Here is a 12,605-nt window from a genome sequence, read left to right as displayed (position 1 = left end):
GAGTTGTTCGAACGCTTAGAAATAGGGTTACGAGATTTTTCCGAATTAGGGTGAAACCTAATATGGGAGTCTATAGATCGATTTACTGCTTCCCTAGGGGTTTTAATTAAGAAAGAGATTTCGATTATTTCAACTGAGGGTTAGACGTTATTAGTCTCGAAAGAGATAATAATATAGGTTAGGGAGTCTCACGGATCAAGTTAAGTGAATAAATCGTCTGGTTCAGAGTTAGATAACAAGTGAAATCTGGGTGGGTTCCTCCTTGGGTGTCGTCTTTATCAATTACTTTCCTTCAAGTCTTTTTCCAAATTTTCTCTTTACTTTAGTTTAATTAGTTAATTATTTTAGTTAATTAGTTTAATAAACAACCCCTCTTTATTTTTAGGTTAAATAATAAAAAGATAGTTATTACTAGTACTTTTGGTTCCCTTGGATACGATATCCGGGACTTGCCATTACTATACTATTGTTCGATAGGTGCGCTTGCCTTTCCGTCATGATAATAGTTAGTCTAGGTTTGATCTTCATTATAAATGTTTATTACTTGTTACGAATCACGCTATTTGGTCATTTAAAGACTTTAAATTTTGGCTCTCTAGCTATTTGGTATGTCTATCAAGTGAAATTGAACTTTTACCCTTTAAAGCCTAATTCTTTATCCTTATGGCTCTCTAGCTATTTAGTCATTTTTCGCAATTAAGCTCTCAAATGCTAAAATTTATTCACCAAAATTTTCATGCACCTTTATAATCATGCCGTCATACATAAAATAATATTAAATTAATTTCTCCGGTTTCAGAATAGTGGTTTCGAAACCATTGTTCTGACTAGGCCTAAAATCGAGCTATTACAAAAATACGCTCGTACCCTTAGGGAATTTGAGCCGGTGATACATTCTCAAACTTTAGGGAATTAGAGAACTATAACAATACACATATAGCACTGAATTTTCTACTTATCAAATCAAATCTTATAGCATGCCAACTATGACCTTATCCAACAATGTTAATTGGGAAATTTCATTATTAAAGATCATATATCTTCAAGCAAGCATATACTTATCAATTTACCAAATGATCGCAAATCATATAGTCAAGTATATACGTACCTTTCAAATACAATCACATTGATAGTATATCATTTTCAACCATTTAATGAGTCAAACATATACATATAATTATTTAATAAACTCGAATTATGAAAGCACAAACTAGAGTATCTATTCGTTGACGATTTTAGATTTTCCTTTTAACCAAGATGATTTTAAGTCTTTTTTAGCAATAAAATTAAATCCAAATATAGAAAATAAATTAATCACACAATTCAAACACCAATAAGAAAATTATAGACATGAATGTATTTTATTCATTTTAGTCTCTACAAGCCTTAATATCCAAAATGATTGTAACTTACGATTTACCCAAGAATGTATTTTATTCATTTTAGTCTCTACAAGCCTTAATATCCAAAATGATTGTAACTTACGATTTACCCAATCGATTTTAAATCCGATTTCATAAATTTAATATAGGAAACTTTTACATTATTCACTATCAATTCTCACAATTTGTATCTTTTACAAGTTAATCTTTAATTACACATAATTTAACCTTATAGTCTAAGCTTGATTCAATATTAGTTTATTTTTTACTACAACTTTAATACATTAAACTATAATATTAACTAAAACTAGCATGAATTTGAGTCTTTAACCCTAATTTTTCTTAAGCCTTCCATCAATGGAAATTCATGTAATAACTTACTAATTCACTAAATTAACTAATGGATCTTTAATATCTATTACACCTTAACAAAATCCTAATGAAATTCTAAGAAGAAAACTCACCAATGCTTTGGTGTAACGACAATGGTAAAGCTTAGAGAAGATTTCTTTTCTTTGGTTTTTGCTACTGATTGAGGAAGAAGAGAAATGGGCATTCTCTTTCATCCCACTATCCCATATATATATATATATAAGCATAATTAACATAATTTTCTTTTTCTTTTAACTTAGTTAAACTTAATTGACTAACTAATCCAATTTTTATTAAACTTTAATAATAGTAATGGGAAATGATATATAATTTGCATTTACTATTAGTATAAATTATTAAGGGTTTAATTACTCTAAGGTCCTTAATAAAATTACATGTTAAGCCCCATTTAATTATTTTCATTCAATTTCTTCTATTTAATCCATTTGACGATTTAGTCCTATACTATAATTAGCAACTTAACTAAACTAATTCCACTTAACAATTTGACCATATCATTACATGCCCAACACGCAATTATCCTTTTCAAAATTTTGATTAACTTAATTGAATAAATTTGATCATAAAGTTAAAATTTTCAATGTCGTTGAAATTTGGATTGTTATAATTCCCCTATTATTGAATTCTGTTTTTAACCAGTTCGTGATTGAATTGTTGTTTTGAGCTGCGGTCACTTGAAAACCTAGCAGGTCCCAAACTAGGCTGATAGAAGGGCAATCACGGACGGCATGGGCTGCATCTTCCGGATAGGAATTGCATCTTGGGAATGTCATATTAGTAGTTACCTCTTTATGCACAGATTATGAAATGTAGGAACAAAATTCTTGTGGAATTTCCACACTGTGATTTTTACTTTTTGGGGCATAGATAATAGCCATAGCTTTGTAAAAGGAATTTTCCGTGGGCGAGATAGTATTTGGGTTATTATTATGATGTAAATTCCCCAGCATAAGGCACTTGTAGCCACTGTAAATAGAGTACCTACTTGAGTTTTCGCCCATCCAAGATTGAACATCTTCTACCTAGTGCATGTACAAGGGAATGCAAAGATTACATCGTGGTTCCCCAGTACTAAATAAGGAAGCTCAAAGAAAGTACTAGGAGGACACAAGGAAAAATCTGACAGAGGCCTTGCCCAAACTCAAGTCTAATCTAGTTCTCCATGCCCAAGTTTCTATGAGCTCTTTAAATCTGAGTTAGGTGGACTTTAATTGTCTTCAAAAGGTCTCCATAGAATCTCTGAACTTTAATGTTTATAATTCTGAAGGAGAAATGTGACAACCTATTTTTCAATGGTGTCAAAACAGTAGTTTTGGAATCACAAATTTCAACGTGTCAATCCATAAATATTAATTATTTAATATTTACGAGGTCACTAGTATCGTATTAAATTTTAGTCCAGTAATTTTAATGTTTAAATAGTTAATTAAAGAAAAATGATTAAATTATAAATGTTGTAAAAATTAATCAATATTGAGTATAATTAGTTAATAGGGTTAAATAGTTAAATGAGGGGAAGCATAATGGCAAATATACCTTTAATATTGGTAGTGGATAGCATTAGGTAAATTTCGTAAGGAATTTTAATTAAAATAAGGATAAAATAATATTAATAAAATAAAAGCTAAATAAGGGGGGAGTTGTCATCTTCTTGATTTTTCCTTGAGTGTTGGCTGAAACATCATTTCTATAAGGCTTGGGAGTTTAGTTTGTTATTTTTGAATACATGTAAGCTCAATCCTTAACCGTTTCTTGTAATTTTTATATTTTTGTGATCGTTGTATTAATATCTAATTAGTTTAGGGACTAATTTGTGAAGTTGTAAAGTTTAGAAAAATTACCATTAATGTTCTTGAAGTATTCTTGATGTCTATTCTTGAGCATGAATCTTGATGATAATTTTGATCTAATTTGTAAAGTGATTTTAGTAATTTTCATGATTAGAGATTAAATTGAAGATAAATTAAAATAGACAATTTTTTTTTTGATAAATTCAGAATCATAGGGCTATTTTAGAATGGTTAAAAATTGGGTTCAACGAGTTTAAAGTTTAATTATCTGAAATAAGCTTATTTTGGTCTTTAGGACCGAATTGAATAAAATGTAAATATTTAGGGTCTAATGTGTAAAATTGTAAATAGGAAGTTATATGTATTACATTGAATAGTATATGAAATTGAAGTTAATAGTTGAAATAAACTATATTATAGATCAAGAACAAGTAGATAATTGAGGAAAAGGGAAAGTAGTTGAATAGTTCCTGAATCTTTGTCGTTATTCCAGTTTAGCTTTGGTAAGTTCGTTCAGTTTATTTTAATATAAATTGAATGAGGTATTGAATGTTGAATGTTGAAATGAATGTTTTATTGTTAAATTAATATGAATTGAGATAATAAATTACTTGGATATGTGTTTTACAAAAAATAATCCTAAGCCGAATGACGTAGGATAGAGTACAGTTGGCATGCTAATAAGTTATAATGTGCACTATTCGAGATTGGTTTGAGATGAGATGATAATTCATGTTTATTTCCTATTCACTGAATATACCGAAGTCCAGAATTTGTTGCGGACTATCGTGTTATATTTACAGTGTTTCTAGCATGTTACTGGGGGGCGCATGTAAGCCTTCAGTCTTGGCACTTGGTGCTGAGGCGTGTTATAGAAGGGATGTTAGCCTCTAGACATTTGGTGCCAAGATGTGTTATCAGTTGGATTGGCTCATTTGAGCATTTGGCGTGTTTCAAATGGATAACTGTGTACTCATATTCATATATCGTTTATCGGGCAATGTTTATTGTGTTAAATGTCTTGTTATTGAATTGTTGAACGATTATTCATGAATCTCCTGATAGCATTGTGACTTGATAGTGAATGATTTCGTACTTGTCTATATATAAACTCACCTGTTGTGGATTGTGATTGACAGAAGACTCTGACTTTTAATCTTATTATTAAAATTGTTATATTTAATTCGGTAAACTTTATCGTTTTAACCGTTGAACTTCCTCAGTTCTAGTGAAATTACTTGTATTCTTTTTTGTTCCTTGAAGATAACGTTTTGTGGAGTCGGGCGATTGGATCAACTTGAAGATCACACTATCTAGATACATTTTGGTAGATTTTGATATGTTTATTTTGGGTTATATGACATGTAATAGGTGTTTTTGTATATGTTTAGATACTTATTACAAATGTTATGTTTTAAGCTTGGTATAAGCTTACTTGTGCATGTGCATTTAATCTTGGTGTGAATATGTTTATATAAAGTTGTTTTGGTCATGTGATATAAACCTTATTTAAGTGTTTGAATCATGGTATGAATGAATGTGAATGATTAAGAAGAAATGATAAATTTGGCAAGAGTTTTATATAGGAACTTATGAACTTGAATTCAAATTAGTTGATGTGTCAAGTGAATTAAGGTTGATAATTGAATTGTGGTGTCAATGAGGACACATTGGTTAAACACTTAAGTTGATTATTTTGACATGTTTTAGGCTTGTTTAAATGTGTTTTTAAAGTATGGAAATGGTTCCGTTGGCTTGGAACCTAAGTGTTGGATGAAAGTTTGTCTTATTTTGGAAGCTTTTTAAGGTGCACATGGCTTAAGCTATTCCACATGGCTTGGCCACATGGCCATGCGTCTTATTAATTTTTAGGTGCAGGATTTTTCACACTGTCACAGTTAGTTACATGGTCTAGCCCCACGGCCGTATTAGTTAACGGTCTGGCCCTACGGCCGTATGACCTCTGTTTCCAAAATTTTTGAATTTTTGCATATTTTTTTCTTTTGATTCAAATTAGTCCCGAATTGTTCTCAAACTATTTTTTGGGCCCCACAAGCTCGATTTAAGACCCGTAAGTGTATTTATACCATAAATTGATTTTGTTTGTTATATGTTTATAAATTATTTGTTTAATTGTTCTAAAATGAAGTGAATTGTCCTGTTTTGACTTGTAATAATCCATAACCCTAATCTGACGACGAAGACGGATTAGGGGTGTTACAAGAAAACTAGGAAAAATCCCAAAGGGAATGGAAGCAATCAACCAAATTCTTCATTCTCACTAAGCCTAAAGTAAAGGATGAAGAGAAAGACTTAGAAGGTTTGATGGATCTGAAAGATGCCCTTGGAGAACGTCCCCAAAAACATGAAAATCATTAAAAATGGGGCTAGAATGGACTTACAATCGAGCTTGGAAGCTTGAAAAACCCTAGACGTGGTTACCTCTTGTGAAATTCGGCCATGGGTTTGAAGATGGAAAAAAATTGGCTTTTAATATTGTTTTTAATTCATTTTAATTACTAAATGGCCAAAATACTCCTAACTTAAAAATATTCTATTTCACCTATTTCATGTCCATTTTTGTCCAACAAATTAACCAATGGTCTAATTACCATTTAAGGACTCCAATTTAAAATTTCATAGCAATTAGACACCTCTAGCTTCTAGAACTCAAGTTTTGCACTTTTTACGATTTAGTCCTTTTGACTAAATTGAGCGCTCAAATGTCGAAATTTTCGAATGAAATTTTCACGAAATCATTCCGTGAACCTGTAGATCATAAAAATATAATAAAAATAATTTTTTTCTCGTCGAATTTGTGGTCCCGAAACCACTGTTCCGACTAGGCTCAAAATCGGGCTGTTACATACATTGCTACCAAATGTGTGTGTGTGTTTTTTTTTTAATTTTAAAATGTCGCCCCAACAAATTTAACAAAGAAAATTTTAATAATAGTAACAATTGGATTTGAATTTTGAAATTGAAAAGTAAAATTACTAAATTCCTAAAAATAAAAGCTTAAGAATTGAATATCAAATTTATGAAGAGGGTAGAGATCTATGGTAGATTTTAATCTTTTTATTTTTTATATGGAACATATTAAAAAACGTAAAGGAAAAACTCTCAAAATAATATAATTTGCTTTGTAAAATAATCATTATTTTAATTATTATCTAATTAAATTGATATACAGTTAACTCATAACACCAAATTAATTAAAAGTTAATATACAACGGTTAAATATATTTTCAAGCTAAAAGCCAAAAATTTTTGTGACGCTTTGTGGTAATCAAGTAGCCACCAAGCTGGTTGCTCTTCCTCCTCACGGCGATTGTCATGCACGAAGCATTTTGAATACAGTAATCCACAACCCCACCGCCGTTAGCGCCACCTCTCTTTGCCACCAACCTCCTCATTAACTGCCAGATTATTGATTTCTTCCTCTGTCCCAACACCAAAAGCGACACTTGATGTTCTTTGGCTGCCTCCACTATTATTGAACCTTTCTCCTTTCCTTCAACTTTGGCCACCTCAACTTGGACCTGCAATTAATCAGTCATTTCAAACCATCACCATATATTAAAACCATATCATATACTTTTAAAAACATTAAACTTAGCTGTCCCCATAATCAATAAAAACAAATGAAGTTGCAATAAAAATATTACGGAATTCGTTATAATAAGAGTTAGATTATATTTTGTTCTTTTTACTTAAAAATAGGTAAATTAGTTATTATCGTAAACTGGTTCTTCTATTAAAAATATCATCTATTTTTACTGTTAAAAATTTGTCTTTGTACATTAGTATAATGTTCATGTAACACGCCACGTGTTACTGTTTGATTATTTCGTCATGTACGCTAATTTTTAACTGTACAAATAGATAATTTTTAACATAAATGACTAATTTTCTTTTTAATTTAATATATAGAAATTAATTTATTTTTTTAATAAATAAAGTAAAATGCAATTTAAATCAGAAACCTCTACTACTTTTAGCACGAAGTTGCAGTTCTTACCCCTGACTTTTTCATTTGACACGTATTTTTCATTGAGTGAAGCAGTTCATCAACTCTTGGATTTCGCTTCCTTTTAGACGACTCTGCAAATCAAAACTTCAATGTCAAGCACCTAATATAACGAATATATATACATATATATGAATGAATGACTGACTGACCTCTTTTTCTGGGTTTGGCGACATGCAGAAGAATAATGGTGTCCTCGGTTTGAATAGTGTGAGATAATGCCCAGTCAAGAGCTCCCTTAGCTTCCAGGGTTGACTCAACCACCACCATGACTTTATTGCCACCGCCATCGCCACCGTCGTAATCAGTTCCGGAAGCCTCGATGTTGATCATAAAGTTGGTAGCCTCTGATTTATTACCTAAGAACTCGACTTCCTGATCGTTTTCTACAAAATTAGAGGCTGATTTTCGCCTGAGAGACGGTGAGTTGACACGAACTCGAGCCACTGACAGGCCAAGACTCATTGTTGGGGATCTTGAATGTGATCGACCCATTGTTCTCCTTTCTTTGAATTAAATTTTCGTTGCAAAACTGATCTGTGTTATAATAAATATATAAACATATATAATAATCTGCAGTATGAGTACGGTGGGGGCATTTTCCTGGGACGTGCAAGACATGAAGAAGGAAGATAATATGCGAATTTTTTTGGATTTATATAATTGTCGAGGAGATTATAAGACCTTAAATTAAGGGTAAATGACAACTATTAATTTAATTAATTTCACCCGTTTGCAAGAGATTGTGATATTGTGATCTCTAGTCTCTTGTCTAAAATGAGCTGTTCTTTTTTTAATTATAAAAGAAGTTGAGCTCAATCAAGAAATAAAAGATTTAAGTTTTCTGGCATTCATCACATAACACAATATTTTACACTATCAAAAGTGAGCGAAAAAATAAAATGATTGTCACCTTAGTCATAGCATCAACTGCTATATTCGCTATTTGTGGCACATGTCAAATTTTTACTTATTAGTCACTCGCCATCCATTTTCAAATTCGTAAAATAAACCTCTTTTTTTTCCCTATATATGTGCATTACCAAGGAAAATGTTATATTAACAAAGTTTCAGCTCAAATAAGTGGAATGTCAATGTTGATTGTTAGCAATTTCTTTATTGTAAAAAAAAAAAAGGTTTTTGGTATATAAGGATTGCCACTTAGCCAATATACGACATAAAATAAAATTCCTTCCCATATTTTAGTTATGATATGCATGATAAAACAAATTATATGATTTATGAAAAACATTATAAAAGTTACATAAAATTAATTAGTGAGAGTGGGATGGGGTATTTGGATAACATCTTACCTCCATACCCAAAAATATTTTAAAGCTCAATTCATATCAAGCATAACCTACCTTGCTACTCTATGCTATTAAAACATAGAAATAAACTTAAACTAATATTTATAAAATAAAATAACATATTGAAATTGTCAATTTATTATTCTATTAGGACAATTCTTTTAAACATATATTTTTTTTATTCGATTTGATTTGGATAAAATAGGTTTCATATGAAACAATTGAACCCAAATCGAATTGAGTTGTTTGGGTGATAACACTAACCTGAATTGAATCGAACCAAACAATACAAAATTCAATGTAAACTGAATACATCTAAAAATACGTGAAAGTTTTTATTTTTAAAATTTTAATTAATTTTAACTTCTTATATTCATTTAATTTTTATTTTCATATTTTCCTTGAAAAATGTTAGAAACGTCACCCTTGGCCTAAATCCTACATCCACTTCGGTTTTCTTCAGCAATTAATATTTAGATAGGGGATTTATGTTTTATATATCTCTTGTTTGAGAATCTCTTTTTCTTTTATCTTATCATATGTTTCCCATCCCATTTTATAATGATTTTTTTTTAACCATAAACCAGAGGAAGCTTTGGGTTAAAATTTTTAAATGAGAATAAGGAAAAATAATTAAATTAAAGCAAATTGATCTTGTCTTCGCATTCAAATTTTTTAAACCAAAGCTTTTCTTATAATTTTTTTTTGTCAATTTTTAACCAAAAAAACACAATTAAAAATTATAAAATGCGAATTTCATGGAAAATTATGTTTCAATGAAATTTAACGAGTTTTGTTGTTGAGTTTAGTGGTATTCTTTCTATTTGGAATTTCGGGGGTCTCAAATATGAATCTTCTGGGTTTTTCATAAGAAGGAAATGAAGCTTTTGAGTTAAAAAATTTTAATGAGAATTTTTTTAAGAGAGCAGAGAAAGTGCTAAATAAATGTTTTTCTAGACCTAAAATAAAATATGTTATATCAATTTAAAATAAAAGTAATAGGTAATTTAAAAAATATATTGAAACGGACAAGTGATAAATTTTCTAGAACAACAAAATACATGAATGGAAGTACTAGTTGTAGTGCTTACTGAAGTTGTACTTTGACAAGAACAACAAAAACATGAACACACGAAGGTTATTTACATAATTTAGTTTTCCTACATTTTTAGAGTCTAACTCAGTTAGTAAATTCACTATCTTTAATGTCAATATAAAAAGTAATTGAAGCCCTATCATACTTTTGTATAATAACCTCACTCAGCTTACTCGGCTTGTATACATAGTCTAAACAGTTTGGGCCTTCAAAAGCCTTTTGGTTGAGCCACATAAACCTCCCCATTCAAAAACCATTGAGAACTGAATTCTTAATAAACATATGGTACAATTTGATGTTAAGATAAATGGTTATAACAAGTAACATTTTGATTCTGATGGCTTCAAGTCTTGCAATAAGTGTAAAGATCTCATTGAAATCTATCCCTTCAACTTTAGTGTATCGCTAGACCACAAATCTTGCTTTGTTGCGTGTAATATTCTCATTTTCATCAGTTTATTCTCGAAAATCCACTTTGTGCCAATGATGCTCCAATTAGTAGGCCTTGGCACAAGTTGTCAAACTTTGTTCCTTTCGAACTGTTAAAGCTTCTGCTACATAGCTTGAATCAATCTGCATCCTCAAAGTCATCTTCAACATGTTTAGGTTATATCTGAGATGTATAGAAGGAAAGTCTCATCATATCTCAATAGTTTTGCCTTGGTCTTCCCTCTGGTTTGAATCCCATCATTGATATCTCCAATGATGTCATCAACTGAATGATTCATTCTGACCTTGGAAAGAGGTTAAGGTAGCTCAACATCTTCATTTTGATCATCAATTAAATCAACAACTTCAATTTCATGTGTTTCAACATGATGTTTATTAGGAACATTCTCAATGCCATTTGTAGTGGCCACTTCAACAGGTGGCCACTACAACTAGCACTGCAAGTGATTCTTCAACAACTTTATCTTTTTTTTTCTTCACCAGCTCCGTCATCATTCACCACAACATTGAAAGATTTCATAACCTTCTAAGTTCTTTTATTATAAGCTCAAAAAGCCTTGCTATTACTCGAATATCCCAAAAAGAACCCTTCATCAGTCTTTGAATCAAACTTCCTCTGATATTCACGATCCTTCAAGATGTAGCAGGTACTTCCAAACACATGGAAATACTTAACATTTGGCTTTCTCCCTTTTCACATCTCGTAAGGTGTCATATGAGCCTTTGGTCGGATAAGAACCTTGTTAATCACATAGGTCGCAATGTTCACATCCTCAACCCAAAACCTATGAGCAACTCTCGTTGAACGTCACTCGTGTCATCTCATGTATGGTGCGATTCTGGCTTTCTGCAAATCCATTTTGTTGTGGTGTCTTGGAAGTGGAAAATTCATGTTTGATCCCTGCCTCATCATAGAAATTGGAAAAATCTTAATTCTCAAACTCACGTCTATAGTCACTTCTAATTCTTCTAATCATCATAATGGTTTGTCTTATTTCATTCATAAATTGTTGATGAATCTACCTGTGTTTCTTTCCTTTCAAGCATCTACTACAGACTTTAAGAATGACATCACTCAGTTTTCGGATTCCCCTCACAGCATCATATCGAACCAATCTTTGAAGTCCTTTGTAATGAAAGTGACTAAGCTTCTCATGCCACAAACCCAAATAAGAAATACTATATTCATGTTTGAAGACTTACTAACATACTAAACCAATTACACTCAAATCCCTTAATAACATTAGTTGAAATAACAAAATTCAATATAATAATAAAGACTAAGATAAATTCGACTGTTGGAAATATGCCTTCAAAACTTGTCTCAATCCAGCTTCCATAATTCAAAGGATTTGATATCTCAATGTGATCCAGTCTAATCTTCAAAATAAGTTACTTCGAATGGATTGATATTCGTAGATAAACTTTCATACATCTCCAATATCAGCATCGTTTTCAACCCAAAGATTTTATTTTAAAATTTGTTAACTCCGAACATGGAAAGAAATAGAGTCAATCAAAGTGCTAGTCGTAGTAGCCACTACCGCTACCGCTTTGAAAACTTGCCTCAACAAAACAAAAATAGCTATGTAATTTCTATGTCATATGCCATATATCAGGCATATATTGGTTACATCCATAATCTTATTAGTATACTGGAGTAACTTATATTACATTTGTCAAATTGAGGTGTTAAATTAAAAAAAAAAGAAAAGTTAAATACTAAATTTAAGCTTATATTTTATTATTAAATACTAATTGGAAGGGTTAAAAAACTGTCCAAAGCCGAATTCATTCCAGCCGAAGCCAAAAACAAAAATATAAGATCAATATATATATATATACATACATGAACGTCCCATGTCTAGTGACTTAATAATATTGTTTAATGAAATATTTATATCCATAAGGCAAGAGAAGCAAAATAATTGCCAAGTGACATGCATGCATGTCTTTAGTAAAATATCAATAAATATAATGGTTGGTACAACTGTAACATTGTCCGATTAATTAAAGTAGTACATCTTATAAAAATATGATTTTGTCTAAGTGGCTCACCAATTGGAGGCACTTCACACTTGTATTTGGGGACACAAAATCCATCCATATAACTGAATTAATTAAGAGGGTGGTTAAGTTTATTTACTAATATCA

The 12,605-nt window shown here is 30.8% G+C and overlaps 1 protein-coding gene across 1 annotated transcript; it reads right to left on the bottom strand.

Annotated features, from left to right (window-relative positions):
- Window positions 1-6,702: 6,702 nt before the first annotated feature.
- LOC108480289 (uncharacterized) lies at window positions 6,703-8,219 on the bottom strand. The gene is made up of 3 exons (XM_017783230.2): window positions 7,748-8,219; window positions 7,587-7,669; window positions 6,703-7,107 (listed from the first exon to the last, which is right to left on the bottom strand). Exons 1-3 carry the CDS (start codon window positions 8,088-8,090, stop codon window positions 6,814-6,816), a joined length of 720 nt encoding a protein of 239 aa, XP_017638719.1. The 5' UTR covers window positions 8,091-8,219; the 3' UTR covers window positions 6,703-6,813.
- Window positions 8,220-12,605: the final 4,386 nt, after the last annotated feature.

Source organism: Gossypium arboreum, chromosome 7, assembly GCF_025698485.1.
Source record: "Gossypium arboreum isolate Shixiya-1 chromosome 7, ASM2569848v2, whole genome shotgun sequence".
Classification (NCBI taxonomy): Eukaryota; Viridiplantae; Streptophyta; class Magnoliopsida; order Malvales; family Malvaceae; genus Gossypium; species Gossypium arboreum.
Note: the sequence above shows the minus strand (reverse complement) of the source record. Positions and strands in the feature narration are given on the sequence as shown.

Bases quoted from the DNA above. Each gene is read 5' to 3' on its own strand.
- LOC108480289 (XM_017783230.2), bottom strand. From the start codon at position 8,090: ATGGGTCGATCACATTCAAGATCCCCAACAATGAGTCTTGGCCTGTCA. The intron at 7,670-7,747 runs GTCAGTCAGTCA...TTTGATTTGCAG, and splicing joins CGCCAAACCCAGAAAAAGAG to AGTCGTCTAAAAGGAAGCGA. The intron at 7,108-7,586 runs GTAAGAACTGCA...GATTAATTGCAG, and splicing joins GTCAAATGAAAAAGTCAGGG to GTCCAAGTTGAGGTGGCCAA.